The sequence below is a fragment of the Scophthalmus maximus genome, chromosome 6 (genome assembly GCF_022379125.1).
Source record: "Scophthalmus maximus strain ysfricsl-2021 chromosome 6, ASM2237912v1, whole genome shotgun sequence".
In the NCBI taxonomy this organism is placed as follows: domain Eukaryota; kingdom Metazoa; phylum Chordata; class Actinopteri; order Pleuronectiformes; family Scophthalmidae; genus Scophthalmus; species Scophthalmus maximus.
Window position 1 is genome coordinate 4,575,001 of NC_061520.1, and position 25,000 is coordinate 4,600,000.

At 49.9% G+C, this 25,000-nt stretch overlaps 1 protein-coding gene across 12 annotated transcripts in view; it reads right to left on the reverse strand.

Annotated features, from left to right (window-relative positions):
* The window catches only part of pcbp4 (poly(rC) binding protein 4), a 167,458-nt gene that overhangs the window by 27,294 nt on the left and 115,164 nt on the right, over window positions 1-25,000 (reverse strand). For 10 of the 12 annotated variants that reach the window (XR_007030896.1, XM_047332846.1, XM_047332847.1 and 7 more), the window contains 7 exons: window positions 21,783-22,141; window positions 21,104-21,127; window positions 19,322-19,354; window positions 13,418-13,534; window positions 3,862-3,993; window positions 3,055-3,183; window positions 466-591 (listed from right to left, as the gene is read on the reverse strand). Coding sequence is in view for 11 of the 12 variants with exons in the window: in XM_047332846.1 (XP_047188802.1) it covers window positions 466-591; window positions 3,055-3,183; window positions 3,862-3,993; window positions 13,418-13,534; window positions 19,322-19,354; window positions 21,104-21,127; window positions 21,783-21,941 (720 nt within the window). In the remaining variant the exon portion in view is untranslated. Of the gene's footprint in view, window positions 1-465; window positions 592-3,054; window positions 3,184-3,861; window positions 3,994-13,417; window positions 13,535-18,442; window positions 18,929-19,321; window positions 19,355-21,103; window positions 21,128-21,782; window positions 22,142-25,000 lie in introns of those variants that run through there. The other 2 variants (XM_047332848.1, XM_047332849.1) reach the window with 2 other exon arrangements.

Here is a 25,000-nt window from a genome sequence, read left to right on the forward strand (position 1 = left end):
ATGCTTACCTAGTGTCTGTGTGTGTGTGTGTGTGTTCCAACTGCTAACTAAAGCAAATTTGCTAACAATAAATTATAAATCGGCTCATCCGTCCATCCATTCCTCCATCGCCTCCTCAAACCTCCTCGACGTCCATCCATCATTTTCCTCTTCCGTCCCCAGATCCCCTCCATCTATCTGACCCATTAATCCATCCACCCGTGCCTTTCTCCCCCCCTCTTCCTTCCCCCTGTCTATAAATCAGATTTTCCACGCCTCCATCCATCTTTCCCTTTACTCATCCAGTTAACTATCACACTCTCTCACCCTCCTCTTCTTTACCCGTCTCCTCTCATCACTGGATACCTCCCTACTTCCTGTCCGAGTCTGTGAACTCCGGCCATCATTTTTTCTACCTGCTGATTGAACGTTTTCTGATATTGTTGTTTGTATATTTTATGTGTTGCTCATCAGGTGATCACAAACCATTTCCTGCTGGCGTCTTAAATGAGTCGTCATCATGCTCCCTCCTCTCACCTGGTTTCCCGCCAGCAGCACAGTTCCCGGGGTCGGGCTGGGTCGGTACGGGATGGTCGCTCCCTTCGGCGGTGACTGCAGAGATGGAGGGACCGGAGAGGGTTGGAAAGGGAAAAGAAAACAGAAAAAAAGGTAAGAAATTGGGAAGAATATCTATCAAGTTGGAGGAAAAGAATCCTCGAAAGCATGTTTTCTGTCTTTTAGAGCTTAAAGTTCAATTGTTTTATTAAGTTTGTTGACTTGTGAGATGATTAATATCTCCTCCATCACATCATGTGCACAACCGTGGCTGCAGCTTGTTTTTAACTAGGTGTTCATGTGAGCAAGATGGCCGCCTCAAGTCTCCTGCACGTAACAACACATTCAACCCGTAAAAAAAAAAAGGATCTAAAATATCTCAGATACGCACACACACTCTCTCAACCAATCATGAGTCAGACTCAGCTGTCAATCATGACGCCTCAGCCCGGTTTCAAAGCATCTAATAACTAATTAAACCAAACTTTGACACTTAAGTGTGGGGCGGGGTTTATGACCTATACTGCAGCCAGCCACCAGGGGGCGATTGCAGGTGATTTGGCAGAAACTGTGTGAGCGATGTCCGGACACGACTCAGAGAGAAGCTGCATGACGATAAATAAATTGATTCATTTGTGCTGCAGAAGTTTCTATGGTCACTGAAGTTTTATCAAACAATGTTCTCACACAGAAAGTCCAATAAGTCCCGGTTCATGAACGAGAGAGGAAAATACATTTTTGCATTCATCAATTTTGATCGGGGGGTCAGGGTGTATCATGTCCCAGCATGCACCGAGACAACAGTCTATCGCAGGGGCATAAGTAGATCAAAAGATTTGTTTCAAGATCAAACGCGCCGTGTGATCGGAGGGCTGCGGCTTCACGTCGCCAGAGTAAACTCTTTGATTGCAGCGGCACTTGAAAATGAATGAGTTTGGCTGAGGTCAGTCGTTTTTTAAAATTTCTTTTCTTTTCTCTCGCTCCTCCCAGACGAAGGTGAGCGGAATAAAGATGAGCTGCTGCTGCAGCCTTTGATTTCACCGTTTCCACTTCGGAACTCCGAGTCGCAGCTCATCTTAACGGCCGCCGCCCATTAAGTTTAATACAGTCATGAATGTTGGATTTCAGTGTGGTCTTTTTTTCTTTTTTTAGTTGGAAGATGATCCTTTAAAAAGAATCCCCTCGGCTGCCCTCTCGACTCTGTCAGTTTTAAATAAGCATCAGTGATAAAATTTAAAAAAAGCTTTGTGTCTTGTTTGTCATATTAAAAAATCACATCAGGGAGGAACGAAGTCCGAGTGAAGCTCGTGTTTGTATCCTTGAAGTTTTTACGTGGCTGCTTGTAACAGTGAGACAATCAAATAAAATCCATCTTTGAATTATACCCGGAAGCTACCGTCAGACTTCAGTCGACTAGTTACCGGGAGCAAAAGGAAGAAAAGGTCATGGGAGCTGGTTTCACACCAACAACCACAACAACATCCAGGATTTTATTTGGATCTGCACCAAAACTCACACACTCATTGATTTCCATGAATCCATGAATTATTCCCTGGGAAATCAGTGAAAACGTAAGTTTATATAGATTGGAAAATCATTTATGATCACATGGTGGGAATGATGGCATCATGTGACCTCACTATGAAGCCAGGAAATGATGGGATACGGTGTAGTACTCATAGACTGTATATAAAAATGTAATTATTCAGTGGGTCCAGAAAGTGAGCTAATGCTGAAGTGCCTGAAACCTGTGTTCTCTTGAATGACCAGCAGAGGGCGACTCCACTGATTGTTTCTATAGACTCTCAATCACTCTACTATTTATAACGTCAGGAAACATTGACATGAGATGTTTATGTTTCAAACTCTAGTTTCAAGTCTTCTTCAATACAGCACGATATTCAGTTAGTAAATTATGGTCCAGTTAGAGTCAAATAGATGATACGCCCTGGGGCGTGGATACAACTTGATTGACAGCCAGTATCGTCCAATCGGTGCATGGTTGCAGGTGTAGCAGGACGTGCAGTTGACGAGCTCTCAGTCGGACCACCCCCCCCCCCTGCTCCTCCAAATAGGGTTACTTCAGGTTTCAAAAAACCAAGATGGCGCCGGCCAAAATACTAAACTGGACACTTCAAAACATCAGTTCACAAATCAATGGGTGACTTCACGGTGGGTTGACACATCGTTGATTTAAATCTAAATCTCTTCTTGTAAGACACTTTTGCCTGATTGGACTTGCATCCAATCAAAAAGCTTTCTGGAAATGTTTTACTTCTCCGTGACTATTCATTCTGTCGCTCAGCGACCGGAGCACAGGGACCTGCACCGTCCCATTCACCGGTTAAATCCACAGGTGTAGCTGAAGGTGGTGGTGAGACGTCCTCGTCAACACAGAGCAGGCTGTCGTCAAATGATGAGCAGCTAGTTACTCTGCCGCTATTGGCTGCTGTAAACGCCAATCAATATCCAATTGACCCCCCCCCCCCCCGGCCAGGCTGCTCCGTCACAGATACGTACCTCTAAGATCACAGTGCAGATGTTTTTGACACACTGGATGATGGCGTCCTGGCTCCCTGATATCGTCACCTCTCTCTCCGTGGAGTTGGGGAGGAGGTCACCCGCCACCTGCACCTGGGCACCTGTCGTCTGCACACACACACACACACACACACACACACACGCGCACATGCACACACGCACACGCACACACACACACACACGCACACACGGACAGTGATTCTTCAGCTGCTGAACAGGAAAACCGTGTCCGTCTGTGGCGATGAAGGTCGCAGTTGTTGTGATTTTGAAGGTCGCGACGCGTCAGATCGTTTTGTGTTCAGAGTCACGATGACGGGGCCGAAGTTCAGACGTCCAGTCCGAGTGAATAACGGTGAATTCAAGGTTGTGACTTAATGCCCTTTGTTGAGTTTTTCCGCCGTCTTCCTTCTGCCACATCACACGAGTAAAAAGTTACATCTGCATGTTTAGTGACTCCGACTCGTCTTAGCGACGTCGGTCTGATGCGTTGTTTAACATTCGGCTTTTGTTTTCGACTCTTCAAGGTCGAATTCAACCCAACGTTCGCTCCTTTTGTTGTAAATATTAAAAAAACTGTGAACTGCTTTTGTGCCGCAACACGTTTTGATGTACCGCAGGAGCTTTCAGTGCGACGAGGAGGGTTAATCATGAAATATCTAAATGTGGGAGTCATTCATTTTTGCCCTGCATTATGTGAAAATATACAAGCCTATAGTTTAATCATGTACAGCTGAACTCAACCCCCCCACCCGCCCCCGCTGGATCTCATTCCCCTCGCCCTCTCACCTCTCGGATCTCCTTGATCTTGGAGCCGCCCTTGCCGATGAGCGAGCCGCACTGGCTGGCCGGGATCACCAGCCGCAGGGTGACGGGAGGCTTGCTGGTTACCGTGCCGTTGGCGACCAAGGCCGCCAGGTCCTGAGGGGAAGAGAGACGCAGAGCGAGAGAGAGCGATGAGTCTTCAATGTACTGGAGGTTTCACCTCTCATCCCTCAGTCTGTCTGAAGAAATGTAATAAGCTCCGGAGCAGCTGCCGCTCTGCGCCGAGGGTCTTCCTCCGCCGGGCTGTTTGGTCTAACAGGTAACATCTGTCAGCGCGAGCTCGGGGGGTCGAGCCCAGCGACGTCTGTGCTGCAGGAAAACCAATCGCAGAAATTCTGCTGGTATCAGCGACGAGTGTGGCGAAGAAGAAAACATCAAACATCTGTTTTACGTTGCGATTACCCGCCGACAGACTTTTCCAAAAAAAGATGGTTCCTCTATTCATCTCATTAGATTAATTTCATACACATACAGTAAATCAAGCTAATATAAATATCCCTCATGTATCACAGTATTGATCGGGGAATTTAAAAACCACACTCAGTCTGTGAAATTGATTAACGATAAAGAATTGGAGCTGTAAGTCTGAAACAGGAGTTATTTAAAATATTAATATATTGATTAGTTTTTACATTTTTAATGTGTAGTAACTTTTAATAATTCCTTTTTTTTTACTATATTTGTGTTCTTTTCATAATGATTTGATTAGACATACAGTATGTTGGAATGTTATAGTTTTCTATAAGATGAAATGTAGAGCAGAATGTGCAGATACAATAACCACATCTCAGTCATGATTCAAATACTTGAATCAGTGTGTAAATATGTTTTTTTTTTTTTTAAAGCAACAAGGAACAAGACAAAAAGGTTAAATGTTCAGAAAACTGTCAAATTAAACCTTAATTTTCCTCCGGTGAGCATCAAGTACAAACACTGTGATTTGTAATTGAATAATTTTTTAAATGTATAAATAACTGAGTAAAACTGTCTCCACTTGAATTGTGTTGCTAGGAAACAAACCTGGAGCTGATCTATTAATATTAACAAACACAGCACCCATAGAAATAAATGTACTGCAGTTCTTTATACCAGAGACTGTAACTGTTAAAGGTGCAGGAAGAGATTATAAAGCAAAACATGTTTTGTAAACAAATCAGCGAATATTTCCTCATCATCCGTTAGCCGTCGCTTCCGAAAACAAATCGAAAAACAAAAAAAATGTGCGGACCACACCACACAACACCAGCTCCTCCCCTCACCCGTCTCCTCCCTTCACCCGTCTCCTCCCCTCACCCGTCTCCTCCCTTCACCCACCTCCTCCCCTCACCCGTCTCCTCCCTTCACACGTCTCCTCCCCTCACCCACCTCCTCCCCTCACCCGTCTCCTCCCTTCACCCGTCTCCTCCCCTCACCCGTCTCCTCCCTTCACACGTCTCCTCCCCTCACCCACCTCCTCCCCTCACCCGTCTCCTCCCTTCACACGTCTCCTCCCCTCACCCACCTCCTCCCCTCACCCGTCTCCTCCCTTCACCCGTCTCCTCCCCTCACCCGTCTCCTCCCTTCACCCACCTCCTCCCCTCACCCGTCTCCTCCCTTCACCCGTCTCCACCCCTCACCCACCTCCTCCCCTCACCCGTCTCCACCCCTCACCCGTCTCCTCCCTTCACACGTCTCCACCCCTCACCCACCTCCTCCCCTCACCCGTCTCCTCCCCTCACCCACCTCCTCCCCTCACCCGTCTCCTCCCTTCACCCACCTCCTCCCCTCACCCGTCTCCTCCCCTCACCCGTCTCCACCCCTCACCCGTCTCCTCCCTTCACCCGTCTCCACCCCTCACCCACCTCCTCCCCTCACCCGTCTCCTCCCCTCACCCACCTCCTCCCCTCACCCCTCTCCTCCCCTCACACGTCTCCACCCCTCACACGTCTCCTCCCCTCACACGTCTCCACCCCTCACACGTCTCCTCCCCTCACCCGTCTCCTGCCCTCACCCGTCTCCTCCCCTCACCCACCTCCTCCCCTCACCCGTCTCCACCCCTCACCCGTCTCCTCCCCTCACCCGTCTCCTCCCCTCACCCACCTCCTCCCCTCACACGTCTCCACCCCTCACACGTCTCCTCCCCTCACACATCTCCACCCCTCACACGTCTCCTCCCCTCACACGTCTCCTCCCCTCACACGTCTCCTCCCCTCACCCGTCTCCTGCCCTCACCCGTCTCCTCCCCTCACCCACCTCCTCCCCTCACCCGTCTCCACCCCTCACCCGTCTCCTCCCCTCACCCGTCTCCTCCCCTCACCCACCTCCTCCCCTCACACGTCTCCACCCCTCACCCATCTCCTCCCCTCATCCGTCTCCTCCCCTCACCCGTCTCCTCCCCTCACCCACCTCCTCCCCTCACACGTCTCCTCCCCTCACCCACCTCCTCCCCTCACACGTCTCCAACCCTCACCCGTCTCCTCCCCTCACCCACCTCCTCCCCTCACACATCTCCTCCCCTCACCCGTCTCCTCCCCTCACACGTCTCCTCCCCTCACCCGTCTCCTCCCCTCACTCGTCTCCTCCCCTCACACGTCTCCTCCCCTCACCCACCTCCTCCCCTCACACGTCTCCTCCCTTCACCCGTCTCCTCCCCTCACCCGTCTCCTCCCTTCACCCGTCTCCTCCCCTCACCCACCTCCTCCCCTCACACGTCTCCTCCCCTCACACGTCTCCTCCCCTCACCCACCTCCTCCCTTCACCCGTCTCCTCCCCTCACCCGTCTCCTCCCCTCACCCGTCTCCTCCCTTCACCCGTCTCCTCCCCTCACCCGTCTCCAACCCTCACCCGTCTCCTCCCCTCACACGTCTCCTCACCCACCTCCTCCCCTCACACGTCTCCTCCCCTCACTCGTCTCCTCCCTTCACCCGTCTCCTCCCCTCACCCACCTCCTCCCCTCACCCACCTCCTCCCCTCACACGTCTCCTCCCCTCACCCGTCTCCACCCCTCACACGTCTCCTCCCTTCACCCGTCTCCTCCCCTCACACGTCTCCTCCCCTCACACGTCTCCTCCCCTCACCCACCTCCTCCCTTCACCCGTCTCCTCCCCTCACACGTCTCCTCCCCTCACCCGTCTCCTCCCCTCACCCGTCTCCTCCCCTCACACATCTCCTCCCCTCACCCACCTCCTCCCCTCACCCACCTCCTCCCCTCACACGTCTCCTCCCCTCACCCGTCTCCACCCCTCACACGTCTCCTCCCCTCACACATCTCCTCCCTTCACCCGTCTCCTCCCTTCACCCACCTCCTCCCCTCACCCGTCTCCTCCCCTCACCCGTCTCCTCCCCTCACCCGTCTCCTCCCCTTCACCCGTCTCCTCCCCTCACACCTCTCCACCCCTCACCCGTCTCCTCCCCTCACACGTCTCCTCCCCTCACCCGTCTCCTCCCCTCACACATCTCCACCCCTCACACGTCTCCACCCCTCACCCGTCTCCTCCCCTCACCCGTCTCCACCCCTCACACCTCTCCTCCCCTCACCCGTCTCCTCCCCTCACCCGTCTCCTCCCTCACCCCTCTCCTCCCCTCACACCTCTCCTCCCCTCACACGTCTCCTCCCCTCACCCACCTCCTCCCTTCACCCGTCTCCTCCCCTCACCCGTCTCCTCCCCTCACCCGTCTCCTCCCCTCACCCGTCTCCTCCCCTCACCCGTCTCCTCCCCTCACACCTCTCCTCCCCTCACCCGTCTCCTCCCCTCACACGTCTCCTCCCCTCACCCGTCTCCTCCCCTCACCCGTCTCCTCCCCTTCACCCGTCTCCTCCCCTCACACCTCTCCTCCCCTCACCCACCTCCTCCCTTCACCCGTCTCCTCCCCTCACACATCTCCTCCCCTCACCCACCTCCTCCCTTCACCCGTCTCCTCCCCTCACCCGTCTCCTCCCCTCACCCGTCTCCTCCCCTCACACCTCTCCTCCCCTCACCCGTCTCCTCCCCTCACACCTCTCCTCCCCTCACACGTCTCCTCCCCTCACCCACCTCCTCCCTTCACCCGTCTCCTCCCCTCACCCGTCTCCTCCCCTCACCCGTCTCCTCCCCTCACCCGTCTCCTCCCCTCACCCCTCTCCTCCCCTCACCCGTCTCCTCCCCTCACACCTCTCCTCCCCTCACACGTCTCCTCCCCTCACCCACCTCCTCCCTTCACCCGTCTCCTCCCCTCACCCGTCTCCTCCCCTCACTCGTCTCCAACCCTCACCCGTCTCCTCCCCTCACCCACCTCCTCCCCTCACCCGTCTCCTCCCCTCACACGTCTCCTCCCCTCACTCGTCTCCAACCCTCACCCACCTCCTCCCCTCACCCACCTCCTCCCCTCACACGTCTCCTCACCCGTCTCCTCCCCTCACTCGTCTCCTCCCCTCACCCACCTCCTCCCCTCACACGTCTCCTCCCCTCACTCGTCTCCAACCCTCACCCACCTCCTCCCCTCACCCACCTCCTCCCCTCACCCCTCTCCTCCCCTCACCCGTCTCCACCCCTCACCCACCTCCTCCCCTCACCCGTCTCCTCCCCTCACACGTCTCCTCCCCTCACTCGTCTCCAACCCTCACCCACCTCCTCCCCTCACCCACCTCCTCCCCTCACACGTCTCCTCACCCGTCTCCTCCCCTCACTCGTCTCCAACCCTCACCCACCTCCTCCCCTCACCCGTCTCCAACCCTCACCCGTCTCCAACCCTCACCCGTCTCCTCCCCTCACCCACCTCCTCCCCTCACACGTCTCCTCACCCGTCTCCTCCCCTCACTCGTCTCCAACCCTCACCCACCTCCTCCCCTCACCCGTCTCCAACCCTCACCCGTCTCCAACCCTCACCCGTCTCCTCCCCTCACCCGTCTCCTCCCCTCACACGTCTCCTCCCCTCACACGTCTCCTCCCCTCACTCGTCTCCAACCCTCACCCACCTCCTCCCCTCACCCACCTCCTCCCCTCACACGTCTCCTCCCCTCACACGTCTCCTCCCTTCACCCGTCTCCTCCCTTCACCCGTCTCCTCCCCTCACCCGTCTCCTCCCCTCACCCACCTCCTCCCCTCACCCGTCTCCTCCCCTCACACCTCTCCTCCCCTCACACGTCTCCTCCCCTCACCCACCTCCTCCCTTCACCCGTCTCCTCCCCTCACCCGTCTCCTCCCCTCACCCGTCTCCTCCCCTCACACGTCTCCTCCCCTCACCCACCTCCTCCCCTCACACGTCTCCACCCCTCACCCGTCTCCACCCCTCACCCGTCTCCTCCCCTCAAACGTCTCCTCCCCTCACGTCCCCTCACCCACCTCCTCCCCTCACCCACCTCCTCCCCTCACCCCTCTCCTCCCCTCACCCGTCTCCACCCCTCACCCACCTCCTCCCCTCACACGTCTCCTCCCCTCACTCGTCTCCAACCCTCACCCACCTCCTCCCCTCACCCACCTCCTCCCCTCACACGTCTCCTCACCCGTCTCCTCCCCTCACTCGTCTCCAACCCTCACCCACCTCCTCCCCTCACCCACCTCCTCCCCTCACACGTCTCCTCACCCGTCTCCTCCCCTCACTCGTCTCCAACCCTCACCCACCTCCTCCCCTCACCCGTCTCCAACCCTCACCCGTCTCCTCCCCTCACCCACCTCCTCCCCTCACACGTCTCCAACCCTCACCCGTCTCCTCCCCTCACTCGTCTCCAACCCTCACCCACCTCCTCCCCTCACCCATCTCCTCCCCTCACCCACCTCCTCCCCTCACACGTCTCCTCACCCGTCTCCTCCCCTCACCCGTCTCCTCCCCTCACACGTCTCCAACCCTCACCCGTCTCCTCCCCTCACTCGTCTCCAACCCTCACCCACCTCCTCCCCTCACACGTCTCCAACCCTCACCCGTCTCCTCCCCTCACTCGTCTCCAACCCTCACCCACCTCCTCCCCTCACCCACCTCCTCCCCTCACCCACCTCCTCCCCTCACACGTCTCCTCACCCGTCTCCTCCCCTCACCCGTCTCCTCCCCTCACACGTCTCCAACCCTCACCCGTCTCCTCCCCTCACTCGTCTCCAACCCTCACCCGTCTCCTCCCCTCACACGTCTCCTCCCCTCACTCGTCTCCAACCCTCACCCGTCTCCTCCCCTCACACATCTCCTCCCCTCACCCGTCTCCTCCCCTCGACTTCATTCCTCCATCGTCTCAAGCGGCTCTTCGTTACTGTCCATTAGTCAGAAGAGGCTTCTTCTCTCATCACGTCACTTTTTAATTGCCCCCCAGTCTTTTTTCCCCTCTGAGCTCTTCCTTTCTTCTTTCTTGTACTCTCCAACTCTCTTCCTCTCTCCGTCTCCCCTTTTCTCATTACACACTATCTCCCCCCTTTTTGTCAGCTTTAAATCCCCCTTTTTTCCCTTTCTGCTCTATCTCTCTGGTACTTCCACTCTTTTTTAATTAACTCAGGTAATAAACAGTGGCCTAAATCACCTGCTCTCATTACGATTGGTTCCCTCAGTTTGGCCGAGTTGGACTCGGGGCTTTCGTTGCATCTGAAATGTAAATAGCAGCGGCGGCGTCTTGTCTGCGCTGCCAATCAGACGGACGTGTTTGGAATAAGACGACGCCCCTCCTCCTCCTCCTCCTCGTCTTTGGAATCGACCCCGGCACGTATTTGTTTATATTCTCATCGTGTCATGCAGAAATGTCTCGCTGAAGCTTTTGTCCTATTTCTTTGTGTGTGTGTGTGTGTGTGTGTGTTCTCCTCTCAGTAATTGACAGGCAGAATCCTTTGGGGGAGAACAGTTAGATTTTGTTTTTATTCTGGTAAAATTGATGAGTTCTACAACATTGAGCAAATATATGCTTCCTGCAGGAGGCCGTGATATTTACTAGTTTTCTTTTGTGTGTGTGTGTTGTGTTGTACATGAGCTGCTGCACAGTACGGAGCAGTTTGTATTCGTGGCTTTTGGGTGTGAACAACGGTTTCGGGAGCTTTCCGAACACAGTCGGCTGCTTAGATCCCCGCTGAGTTTCCTACGGATGAATAAAATTGCGTTTTCAAATTCATATTTCGCTGCATTGCAAAATAAACCGCAGTGGAGAGATGCGTAGCCATAAACAAGATGTGGAAAAACAACAAAACTACAAGTTCTGACGATTCTCTCTTTCTCCCTCCGTTCTCACTCGTTCCATCTTTCTCACATTACGGATTTTCTTTAATCTGCTCTGCCTCCCGTCTGCTCCTCTTTCAAACTCTCCTTTAACTCATCCCTGAGTACTTTCTTTTTTTACTTTTCTCTTTTCAGTATCTCCAACTCAACTTGCTTTCATCTTTCCCTTTTCCCCTCCCGTCTCACTTGCCAGGATTCCTCCTGATTTATTTAAGACGATACTTGTTAATCTGCTTTCAGATTCCTTTGTCCGAGCATTTTCCTCCTAATCCCTCCCTTTAATATTACACACAGCCCCTTTAACACTGTATCTTATTCAAATCATTGATTTATTGCCTGCTGTAAAATATCAAAATGTTCATCATCATTTCCTGTGACTTACTGTCTTCTTTTTTTTTTTTTGGCCAATCAGCAGTTTAAACCCAAATATGTTCTATAAACATAAAAAAATCAATAAGAAGCTGGAAGCTGTTGGTCTTTAGCAGGTTAGCAATCAGTCACTATAAATGACAGCTCACAAAAGTGAAGCCAAATCGCCGTGATCGCCCCCTGCTGGCTGGTTGCAGTTTAGGTCATAAACCCTGCCCCCTCCAAGTTAGCAGATGGGACATGGACCAAACTGGAAAAAATTAAAATAAAAGAAGACATTAAATTAATATTCCCAAAGATCATTTTACACTGATGTACGTTCAAGTGTTCATGTTTCTGCTCAGTTTGGTTTTTAATTAATTATTTTAAGGCTATGACGTCATGATTGACAGCTGACACTGACACGCGATTGGTCCGGCGGGTGTATCAGTGCGAACCGTCATCCCCGCAGCCCCCCCCACTACTGCACACACACACACACACACACACACACGCTCCCTCTGATTACACTCTTACGCACTCATTTAATTCCCTCATCACACTTTTTATAATATCTCTCTTTTTTTCTTCCAATCTCATTAACTTTTTATAGCACCCTCTCTCTCCTCGTCTCTCTCTCATCCGCTCGGCTTTCTTTAAACCCCTCTTCTTCTCCTCCTCGCTTCTTTTCATCTCACTCCCTACACCTCACACACACTTTCCTCGTTTCATAGTTCCTTTTAAAATCCGTTCAGAGACCCCATCTACCACTCTCTGAAATCTCCATCCTCTCTTGTTTTCTTCCATTAGGTTCACTGAGATTTAGATTTCATTTCTCGACGACTCTCCAAACCCATAATTTGGCTGAATTTCACCCACATGGTGCCAAACTAATTCTCTTTAAGTAAACGATCAAATTGAGTTTCGATTTTTGTCAAATATGGTGTCTTCCCCCTCGACTCCATGTCCTCTGGTATCAGGCAGCGAGACGTCCTCTGAGGTCCTGCCTCCTCCATGGATCAAACTTGTTTGGTTTTGATTAGTAATCGGACGCTAAAAACAGGCTGAGATGTCATGACCGGCAGCTGACGCTGACTCGTGATTGGTCGAGTGCGTGAGCGGGCAGGACCCTGATAGCAGACTCCGAATGACGCCAGGAGAGCAAGATGGCGACGCCCGTATCCGGGATCTTTTTTTTAGCTTCAATTCTTGTACAACGGGAGGAAGTGGAGACGCGTCGAACATCTTTAGTTACAGTCTATTCTTTCAACGTGCGTCTACACCTTCATCACCATCTGCTCATCCTAACTTGGTCCTCACTTCCTCGTCAGTGGAACGATACCACGCAAAGTCAATGTTGCAGGTGAAACCCTCTTCCCTTGGTTGCATTTGTTTTACGTCTCACCGGCCGCCCCCTTCCTGTTGTCCTCATACCTTCTGTTTTGAGGTCTAAGTTTCAGGGTAAACTTGCGACCTCACTGTGTAACTCCCTTGTTTTCCTCAGACATTTTGAAAAGGGTCGTAACAGAAGAGTGAGGAGCAGCCGGGGAGGGAGGGAGAAAGATGTTCAGATAGAAAGCAGAGTGCTCATGTCATATTCCCTTAAGAGGGTGTGTGTTGAGATATATGTGTGTGTGTGTGTGTGTGTGTGTGTGTGAGAGAGAGAGAGAGAGGTCAGACCATCCCATTAGACATATAATAAATGGCTACCTGCCAGGGAGCGGCCATGTTGTAGAGAATTAAAGGTTACGCACTTCACTCACAGCAGCTGGGCAACACGGCTGGGAGCCCAGACGGGGGTGTGTGTGTGTGTGTGTGTGCGTGTGCGTGTGTGCGTGTGTGTGTGTGTGTGCATGTGTGTGTGTGCATGTGTGTGTGTGCGTGCGTGTGTGTGTGTGTGTGTGTGTGTGCGTGTGTGTGTGTGTGTGTGTGTGTGTGCGTGTGTGTGTGTGTGTGCATGTGTGTGTGTGCATGTGTGTGCGTGTATGTGTGTGTGTGTGTGTGTGTGTGTGTGTGTGCGTGCGTGTACCTCCTCCAGTTTGAATGTGATCATGGTGAAGGCTCTGAACACACAGTCCGTCGGCCCCGTGATGGTGATGATCCTCTCCGGACACGAGCCCTCGGAGATGTTGATCCTCGCGCTGCTCTGTGGGTCCAGACAGAGACGGAGGGACGAGGGAGGAGAGGACAGGCGGTGGGAATGTTTTTAATTTTATTTTTTTGGGGGTGGGGTGGGGGAAGTCGGGAGGGATAAGGAAAGGGGGAAAGGGGTTGGGAGGATAATGCAAGGGGAGGAAGGGGGGGGGGGGGGTGAGGAAAGACATCAGGGAGTAAGGGAAGCAAGTGGGGAGCAGAGTGGAGGTGAGTCATGAACGGGGGGGGGCGGGGGTATTGAGGTTAATGGAGAAAGGGAGGGGAGGAACAGAGGAGAGAGAAAACACATTAGTGGGGGGGGAGGGGGATATGTGGGCTAACACAGAGAGGAGGAGGAGAACCATCGTCGCCACACTGCTCCCTAAAGGAGATTCACCTGTGATGCAGGAGGAGAGAGGGATTACGAGGAGGCTGGAAGAGGAAGGGAGAGAGGGAAGGAAGGAAGGAGGCAAGGCAGATGAGAAGAGCAATGTAGTAAATCAAGGGTTTCAGGAGAGGGGGTAGACAGGGAGGAGGAAGGGGAGCAGAGGAGGAAATGAGACGGTGATGAGAACATTGTAGAGATCAGGGAGAGAAAGATTAAGATGATTTTGAGCAGGAGGAGGAGGAGGAGGATGGACGGAGATTCAAGGCCAGGAAATGGAGGAGAGGAAGGAGTGTGGGTAGAGATATATATTAATAAAAAGGAAGAGGAGGAGGGGTCAGAGGGAGAGAGACAAGATGGTGCAAATATTTGAGGAGAAATAAGAGGTGGGGGTGAAGAGACAGAGCAGGTGCAGTAATAACCACGTGAGGACGGATGATGATGGAGAGAAGAGTGAGTTAGGGAGAGTGTGGATCAACACAGACGATGAGAATTTGAGGACAGTGGTAGGTTTTTACTCTTTTTTTATCGATCAGACTTTTACTAAAGCTTCCTCACAAAACACGTTCCGGCCTCAGCCTCCACAGAATTATTAAAATAATGGCAAGTGAAGTCCTCTCAGCAGCAGCGCCGTGTTTTTACCCATTTTGTTGTTTGTCAGCAGGATTAAAAACTACTGAACAGATTTCCAGTAAACCTGGTGGAAGGATGGGACATGGACCAAGAGATATTATTGGCGCGGCAAAGGCGAGCGGATCACTCTCGAACTTGCTGAGCCTGATTCCGGCAGTTTCAAATTCTGGTTTTTGTTCTTCTTCGTGGGACCAACGCAGAGTCTACGCGAGTGGCCGAGACGCCCTGTGAGCATTTACACTTGTGCGGCGTCGCTCTGCAATTGCACCACCAGGACACTAGTTGGCGACGGAGTTACTGTGTCACCGTGTGTGTCTACACTTCAAACAAAGCCGACTGGGACTGAGCGGATCATCTTTTAGTTGGTAAATGTTGGACAACTCTTTATGGAAGTACTGCAGCGCAGGAAAAGAAAAGGAGCCGTCGGAGGAGGATATGTGTGCGACCTCTGACCTGACTGAAGCACCAGGAGTTTTGTTTCTTGTCCAACCACAGAAAAGTGGACGAGTCGTGTTTCTGAAAACGTAATACGTATTCAAGTGCGACACGGAATCACTGCAGAGCAACTGCTCGAGTGTGGTTGCGAGCGTTCGTCCGCGCAGTCTGTGTGCACATAAATAAACAGACAACTACATGACTACAGTGTGTGTTTGTGCATTTCATTTTGTGCGTGCTTGTTAAGTGAGATCCACTCGGTTCTTCTCCCCATCATCCTCCGCAGACTCTGCAGTCTCCTCTCAATGTGAAGAAGATGGAGCAAATGTGCTGTGTGTGTGTGCGTGTGTGTGTGCGTGTGTGTGTGCGTGTGTGTGCAGCAAATTTTAATAAAACAATGATGGAATAATCCTCTCCTGCTATTTCACCATTTATCTCAATAGAAATACATATTCTGCTTTTGCTCCCCCATGTACTGTATCTATCTATCCTTCTATCCATCTCTATCTATCTTTCTGTCCCATCATCCATCCCGCCACCAACACCTCCCTCGTTCACTCACTCCTCTTCTCTCCTTCCTTTTATCCTCTCATCTAATCAGTCTCATTATCATTAATTCGTCTCTGCGTCCGCCTCCTACTCGTCTACTGAATCTCTCCGTCTTGTAATCACTCCATCCATTACTTCTAACATCCCTCCGTCTGTTCTTCTGATCCTCCTACTTAACCCCTGTCCCATCGGTTAGCCCTCCCCACTCCTCCGCTCTGTCCTGTCCTTCAACCCCGTTTCCTTCCTTCCTTCCTTCGCGTCCTCTCTCCACCTACTTACAGGCGCTGAAAGCAGGTGACTGGCAACAAGCTGCCGGTTCCGCCTCAATTTTGAAGCTTCAGTTTGAACAGAAACAAGACCAGAATGAAAAGGCTACCCCCCCCCCCCCCCCATGAGTGAGACATGCAGCAGTACGTTGTCTTGCTGTCGCAGCATGGAGGCGTCTGTCTTCATTACTCTTCATTTGGAGCCGAGGACGGATGGACAGTCACGTCACTCAACTGGATTACTCTGCTCTGTTTGGCTTCATTAGGGAGCCATGCTGCCACCAACTGTGTGTGTGTGTGTGTGTGTGTGTGTGTGTGTGTGTGTGTGTGTGTGTGTGTGATGTGATGGAGACAGAGAGAGAGAGAGTGTGTGACATGCACACATGCTTTCTTGTGAAACTAAAAACCTTCTACATCAATATTTTTATTGACTTGATGAAAAGGGACTTCTTGCATATTATGCGTGCGTGTGTGTGTGTGTGTGTGTGTGTGTGTGTGTGTGTGTTGGCTGATTCTGCACCAAAAGCCTCTTAAAAAGGCTGGCATTGTGCAAAAACGGAGCCTTGAAACTGGATTTCATACAGTATGCATTTCATTAAGGACAGTGAACGATGGTGTGTGTGTGTGTGTGTGTGTGTGTGTGTGTGTGTGTGTGTGTGTGTGTGTGTGTGTGCGCGCGCGCGGCAGTGAGGTAGCGGGCTGCAGAATAAAGAAGAGTAATGTGCGGACGTAAATCCAGTATAACTGTGGATCGAGAGCTGTGGTTTGTCCTTGAGAAGCAAACACCCATTTAAATATTCATGTTTCCTGCTTCTGTGAAATAACGACGTGTTTTTTCTTCCTCTTAATCCGTTGTTTTCTCTCCCTCCTCTGCTCCTTCTCTCGTTCAGAGGTGAACGTGAGGCTATTTGAGTTTTTACATTACTTGTTGTTTATTTTCTGAGGTTTTTTTTTTTCCACTTGAGTTTGGTTTCAGTTCATCTGCAGAATCTGGCTTGGATTGTTTCCCACCAAGTTAACTGGAAATCTGTTAACTGTACGAAGAATAATACCATACGTCATAACCTTCTGCTCCTCTTTATGTTCACAGGAACAGCACGGAACCAGAGCTGTAAGCGTAAGGTTACATGGACCAAAAGGTGAATCTTTGTTCGTGACCGTCTGTTCAGTGTCTGCGTTGTTGTCGCCACACGGACCCGAGGAGGACGATCGACCTCCGGCGTCTGAACGCAGGAAGAAAAACAGCAATGCAACGGGAGGATAGTTTCTTTGCGGCAGCTACGTTTTGCTCACTCTGTGTTGAGGAAATTATAAAAGGCACAGCAACAAAACGGCTCTAAATCTGAGTGACCGGTGTTTCTGTCTCCTCGTCTTTACGTCAGATGGTTTGCACAGATTTCTGTCGAACCTAAACACGTCACTAATGAGGCGGCTTCTTTGATAATTCACCAGCAGCAGCAGAGGATGATTTTGCGGTTTAGAATTTTAGTTTATGCAAAGATTTCACATCTACTGTCATGAAAATCAATCGTGTCTTGTTGCTGAGTTTGACTGAACTGATCTGATCTTTACATTTTAGACAACACAACTGTATTTCGCACGTCTTGTTCAAATATTTCTGTACAAAAGCCTCTTGATCAGTTCCTCAGTCTCAGCTGGAAGCTTCACTTTCATTCAGGACGGATTCCTCTCAACTTGAAGTTAACTCTGAATTCCCCCGACAGACGAGTGGAAACAGAACTCCCGCTGCTCTCTCTGCCGTGTTCATTCACGTGGAGTCGAAGCATTTTCTCGGAGGACGTGCGCTTCTGGAAATGATTTCTCCCTGCAGAACGAATTAGCGGGTTATTATTTGACGTGTTACCAGGCGAGCGGGGAACTAAACTGAGTAAATTTAGGCTCATTAAAAGCTCAGCACCGTCTCGTCTTCCTGTCGAAAACACACCGGAAGGAATCCTGTGACCTATTTTGGAGATGAAGACTTGTACCTGCTTTTTATTTTCTCCTGCCTGATGTGTCGGTGACTCCAGAGAGAGTCTCCGACACATCGATAAGGATCTGGTGACATAACACCTCATCGTTGCTTCTCCAGTGCGATATGAGGTGGGGCATTTTAATACCAACACACACACACACACACACACACACACACACACACACACACACACACTATTTATCTCTGATGTCTTTTCTCTTCCTGTGCGCTTGGATGAGGATAATCTTGGCTATACAGTAACTCTCCCCTGGGAAATCCCGACATCTCCGCTCGCTCATACATATGAAACTCTACATACATTATCGAGTCACTGACGCACGCCTGTGTTCTGTGGACAGTGAATGCACTATTTGAAGTTATAGATCCGTGTGTTTTAGTATTCACAGAGCAGCAGGCGACGCCCCGACTGCAAATGTACAGTAGCATCTTGCCAAGAAACGCACAGGTTTCGATCGCACAACAATACGTTCGCACAGCAATGCATTAGGATTGCTCAATAAAATGATAATGCTTCAAATTGGCCGGCGATCAGCTGAAGTGTTCATGGTCTTGAGCATTGGTGTGGTGGAGTGTACATGTTCAGCGGGCAATAGAAAACATATATTTCACGCCTTTGGCTTATTTAGAGCTGTGTGCAGCGCTCATTGTCTCGCTCACTTGCTCGCTCGCTCACTCCCTCCTTCTCTCCATCGGCAACACCAGGAGGAATCCCACCACGTCTGTGTTAGCTTTAGTCGTCCTCACAGGCAGCTAGACCTTGTCTCATCTTTGGCTGTAGGTGTGAACGTTCCCGTGATGGACCTCGACAGGGAGAGCGCACTCTGATCTGTTGCTCTGTGCTGCGTTTTCTTGTGCACAAGCTATTCCGAGGGAAACGCAGAGATTACTTCCTGCTTCCTGTAACTTGTCATTTAAAATCCTTCAGAAGTTTCCTTGAAAAGAGACGGGAAGGCAGAGAGGACAGATATTCCACGGGGAGACTCCACACCTACAGCTCTGAGTGGTAAAAAACATTTTACAGGCTGCTGACAGCAAAGACAGCTAAGTATGTAAACGACAGCACAGCTAACATCCTAGCAGCCGGCCAAACAAACTGCACACACACCTTCAGATGTTAAACTTTCTGAGAACAGATGGAGTGGGGAGGAAGTCTCGCCTTTTCTGGCACGTTTTCTCCTGTTCCCGGTTGAAAGCTCTGGTAAAGATGCGGATAAACTGACGGTCTTTTATACACAGAAGAAGAAAAATAAGCCTCCAAAGGGATATGGATATATATATATATATATATATATATATATATATATATATACATATATATATATAATGATGATGGATGCAGATGATTCTCATGCTGCTATTGTGTATATAGATTAAACGGGCGCCCATGCCTCCTGTTGGTATGGATTTGCTCAGTGTTGCGCTGCTCGCTCATCACAGTGTAATTAGCAGGATGCATTCGAAGAGTTATTGTGGATTAATAAAGAGACGGGAGGGGATGAAAGAATGCGCAGGATGGAGGCGGGTGGGGAGTCTTACCTCTTCCCGTATTCTCTTCACCGTTTCTCCTTTCTGTGGAAACAAGAAATACACACAGTGCAGTTTGGTTAAACTGCAAAATGTTAAGCCTCAATTACATTTTTTGTCATATGGGTTTGATAACAACATCCTAGGAATAATAACATTTGTTTTAAGTGAGTAAGTAAGTGAACTTTATTTAATATAGCACCTTTCACAGACCAGGCCACAAAGTGCACTACATACAAGAATAGAAAGGCATACAATGATAAAAATTAAACAATAAAAGACACCGACAATAGGAAATTTGTGGAAAACTACACAAAGGCCAGTTTGTGGGAACTGTTTCTCTCTAGTTTCGATATCAGACCCCAAAAATCCATGTCAGCCGGGCTCTAACTTTGATTCTTGATTTTTGTCAATGTTCAACTGACCTGCTGTGAACTGGAGCACTGCAGAGAATCCACATTTAGCTGTTAATCAGTTGGATGTGTAGCAGTTGAACATTACATGCTTCTTTGCAGGAAACCTCCTCCGAATGTGTTTTAAGGTTCTGTGGAAGAATCCTAAAACCACAGGGCGCTCACATCCTCGGGTTTATTCTTACTGTTTTGAAAATATTTTTCTTCTTCCATGCATCAACCCGCTGTTATTGTGAGAGGATCGAGAGAACTGGAAGTCTGCGTGGAGCGACTGGAAGAAATCCAGGTGAGGAGAATTAATGAGTGATGCTTTCCCGCCCCCTGATCAACAGCCGCCGGGCTTCCCCCGAGCAGCGTCAGCGAGCAGCTTCTCTGTGGCCGCGCAGGGCGGCTAACGGGTGTGATGAATGTGACAGGAAAATGAGAAATAAACATTATGAGCAATAAATAAACCATGTGTTGAGTTGGTTTTCTTGTTTTTTCACTTGGACCGAGCTGCAGAATATGATCTCGTTTCGACACCTGCGCTGATGCATCACACAGGCACGTTTTTTTTAGCTTTAGTGAACATCGGTTCTTCTCTGCCGCCCGGCAGCCCCTGCTTAATGCCGAGGGAAACCCCGGAGAGCAGCTCCCAGGGCGCCACGGTCGAACCGACACGACCCGGCTGCAGCTGGAACGCGGTGATGTAATTTTCCTGCCGTCTTTATGTCAGAACTGCAGCTTATGACACCACACACTGTTAGCGACGAGGTGGTGGGGTAAAATCGAAATATATGCTGATAATGGAAATCATGTGCTGGTTCGGGCAGCGGCCATTATCACACTTTCACTCGGCTGTGATATATTTGGAAAAAGAAAATCCTCTGGGTTTCAGATTTTTTAATCTAACACGTCCTCACTTCAATTGCCTCCTTTTCAGCGAGTGGAGATTGGACTGACAAGGCCTGACTGGAAATTTTACGCACTATATTAATGCACATTTTATGGCAACTTCATATCGCCGCGGCAGGATTACACTGAGCAGTCGACACGAGCGGCATGCCAATGTTGGAAAACCACAGTCTAAAAAAGGAAAAAAAATGTCTCGGATTTTCAAATATGTGGCTTATAGATAAAGGGAGGATCAGTGTCGATGGGAGATGATTGCATATGCAAATGTTTTCCAAGGCTGCTAAACTCTAATCAGATTAATGAGAGTTAAATAGACGCAATGATTTGCAACTTGCTTCAATTTATTCTGATGTAAGAACCAGAATATTCCCAGACAAAAAAAAAATCCTTTCAGGTAGAATTGTCATTTTAATTCCTTTATATGTTTTATTCTCAAGATGGTGAGACAAATGCAGAATAGAAGAACTAGTTATAAACTGTGACTCACCTTGCCGATAATGCTTCCGACTTCCTGAGGAAAGAACACAAACAGAAAATGTTTTGTGACAATGACACAGCTTCATACAGCAAATAAGTAAAGTACTTTTAAAGGGGCAGTTAGTGAATTTGGAGAAAGCTTTTTCTCTTGTTGCTGTTGTTGATGACTTTAACGCACTGACCTCGGACCCGCAGCCTCGGTTATGTGAGACCGTCGTGCTAACCACGAGGCCAAAACCTCTGAGTCGTAGCATCGTTTTCCAGCACGTCTCTGAATGTGTCGGAGAGTGATGTTTTTTTTGAATGTGGTCCGCATTATAGTCACAGATTTTTTTACAAAACGTGTATTGGTTTAAAATCGCTTTCTGCCCCTTTAATGCAGCGGCACGGTGACAGGGTGTGTGTGTGTGTGTGTGTGTGTGTGTGTGTGCGGACTGAGCCAAAATCAAAGTGTGTGTGTTCATGGTGATGAAAGAACATGTCACCCAGTGCAACTCTGTTTTTATTACAAGGTTCTGGAAACAGAACCTCTATGGCCCAGATGAAAATACATATTAGCTTTGTATCTTACATGATATTTGTTGGTGGAAGATATCCGGAGTTAGTTTTGGACTTTTTATTGGATTTGTGGAACATGTATGTGCTGCCAGACCCGTCGCTCTCCCTCCATCCCTCCGTCCCTCACTCACCTTTCCATGCATGAGCAGGCGCAGTGTGAGCGTGACTCCCATGGCCCCGTCTCCAAACTCCCGGTCACAGCTCATGGTCGTGTTGGTGGAGGTGGTGGTGGTGTGGTGGTGGTGGTGGTGGGTGGAGGTGTGGGTGGACTCTGCCGCTGGGAGACGCATGAAGGTCTGATGCCCCGGGGCGTATGGAGCGTTCCAGAACACCACAGAGAACCCTACCGAGGAACCCGGGGCGAGGAGATCCTTGGGGAGCCCTGGAGCTGTGCGAGGGGGCGAGTGGGGGGGGCTGGGATCCTGGGGGGGTGGCGGCGCTGGTGGCGGCAGGAGTGGCTTTTATCCAGGTGAGCGTTTTTCTTTCAGTTCTGTGGGAAGGAGAAAGGGAAGAAAAGAAAGATGAGGGGACTCTCCCAGGTCGCTGTCGTGTTTTAATCCACCTCGTCTTTACAGCACGTACATCCAAGGTTCTTTACTGTCAGAGATCCAACGGCTCAATATTCTCTATCCACAGTGTCTCGCAACATTGAAAATAGATTTTCAGCTTGTGAGCTTGTCCGTGTCATGGGTGAGGATTAATATGACTCAGCATATAAACGAGAACAAAAACACAGTAGAACCACAGAGTCAGAGCCGCTCTGACCTTTTCTGGGCCGCGACCGCTCCATGAACGAAACAAAAACTAATTAGCCGCGTTTCTGAAGCTCCCCGGTGCAACAACAAATTACCTTCAGGACAATGGCCTCTTCACCTGGTGAAACATCAGTATGCACAGAGCAGAGACAAAAACACAGAACACCACTCGAATGTGAATAAGTCAAGTCCAACTTTAGTCATAGGGCCCGATATCAAGAATCTCAAATTTGCCTCAAGGGGCTTGATGACACACCCTCGACCCTAAAACCTTCGAAATCAGACAAGGACCACTAGATTCACTGGTGAAGAAGAATTCTCTCAAAGAATTCCTGCTTCCTGCATTGCATTCGCTCAAAATGGGACGGACGAACAGCTTTCAGTTTATTAGGATCCCAGTTTAGCTACAGTGTTGCAGCAGCTATTTTTCCTGGGGACCTGAAAAAACGGCCTTGAGGCATAAAAGATGGAAGGGACAACTAGAACTAGTAACAGGAATGTCACTCAGTGGTGCACACACCTCCACCAAGGCCCAACAGCCAGCAAGTCCCCTCAATATATATGCATTGGTGAAAATGTCAACAACAACGAAAAAAAAAGCTTCACAATGTGAAATAAAAGTATAAAACATTTCCTGGATCCAATACAAAACTAGATGGGTTCTTTCTTGGCCCATATTCCGTCCTTCCACCGAGTTTCATGGAAATCCGTTGAACGTTTTTTTGTGCAATCCGCCTGAAAAACAAACCAATTAACCAATTTAACCAATTTTTAAAAAAAACTAGATCAGAGAGGCCATACTTCCGCCAGGCCTGACGCCTTGTCTCACCATGTGGGGGGAAAAAGTTCCCGGATTGGCCAGTTTATCCAGATCTAGTCCAAAATGTAACGTGTTCTTTCTTGGGTCAGGCCACACCCCCCCACAAAATTTCATGGATTCCGTTCAGGAGTTTTGGCGTACGTGACCTCCTTGGCCGTAAGGAAGTAATCACACGACTCACAACGGAGGCTGCCGGAGGAGTTTGGTATCTGATGATGATGACGCCGATATTTTCACATCCATCCTCATGGCGGTTCCAGTAAAAGTGGATCCTCACTTCTTCCTGATGCTGGTTCATATTTCACATCCATTTGTTTCCACTCAGACGAGAGCGTGACAGCAGCGACTCCGACGCTCCACACACAAGTCGACCAACGAACATTGATTGGTTTGCTCTTATTAGCACTTGTGGGGGAGCACAGTCGAGTGCTGAGCTTGTGCTCGTGTGTGTGTGTGTGTGTGTGTGTGTGTGTGTGTGTGTGTTTGATTTGCCACTAAAATTATTTCATGTGCGGCTCCATAGCCACGAGGCCTACAAGGCATTTCATCGATTCAACATCCCGAGCAGCGTCCTGCGAGCGGCGACTCCGCCGCAGTGAGAGGTGCGGAAATTAACATAATTCCTCAAGTGTCAGAAGCTGTAGTCAACAAGTCAGCGCGGTAATTTGAAAAAAAATTAATTGAGGACTCTGTTTAAAAGGGTTGGTTGGGGGGAGGGGGGGGGGGGGTTAAATTAAATAAGCTGTTGGCGATGGAAATGCCACTAAAGCGTGATGATAATTAAGCATTGCCTGAACTGAACTGTCCTGCGAAACGGATCAGACTTCAGCCATTACTGCATGACGCAGACATCTTTTCTCTGTCCTGTGTGTGTCTGTGTGTGTGTGTGTGTGTGTGTGTGTGTGTTTGTGTGTGTGTGTGGGTGACATCATCGTCTCACATTGTGATCATTTCTGAGTAGAGTTGTACGATTTTCTTTGAGCGTCTGTGTGGTTTTGTGTTTCTGCCTGGAGAGAGCCGCCTTTCAGGCATCTGTCTCTATGCCAACCGGGATCCTCAGTGACATGAGGTATGTAGATGAGTAAGCAGAGGTATGTGTGTGTGTGTTGCTTCATGTAAAAACATGTGTATTTGTTTGTGTGCGTGTGCGTTTGTGTGCGTGTCATCATCTTGGAACCTTGTGTATGCTTCTCCATTAGCATGGAGAGCGACTGCACTTCCCCGTCTCATAAAAAATACACACAATCTGCCAAAGTAGGTCATGATGGAGGCTGCCACGCTACACAAGCTGTGTCTCATGACAACGTGACACACACACACACGCACAAGGAACGGAAAGAAAGGGTCCTTCACTCGACCACCCGGTGAGAGAGGGAAGTGACTGAAACTGATGAGATCAGTGTTTTTTATTTTTTTATTTCTTTTTTATTTATGATCATTTTTCTGATGAATTTTTTTCCTTCAGACAAAAGGTCAAGCATGTGAGGAAGTGTGTGTGTGTGTGTGTGTGTGTCCTTGCGCTTGTGTGCACTGGAGGGTGTGCATGTGCTTGGCTACACGAGTCCAAGTATTTGAAAGGATGCATTATGCATCTACATTTTTCTCTCTCCGGTGTGTGTGTGTGTGTGTGTGTGTGTGTGTGTGTTAGTGCGTGTGAAAGAATGAGAGATGCAAATACAGAACATATGAATTATTGAAGCTCTTTCAGATGCTTCAGCAGGACGTTACCCTCCCTTGGCTTAACCCCCTCCCCACTTGAGTCATAAATGATCAA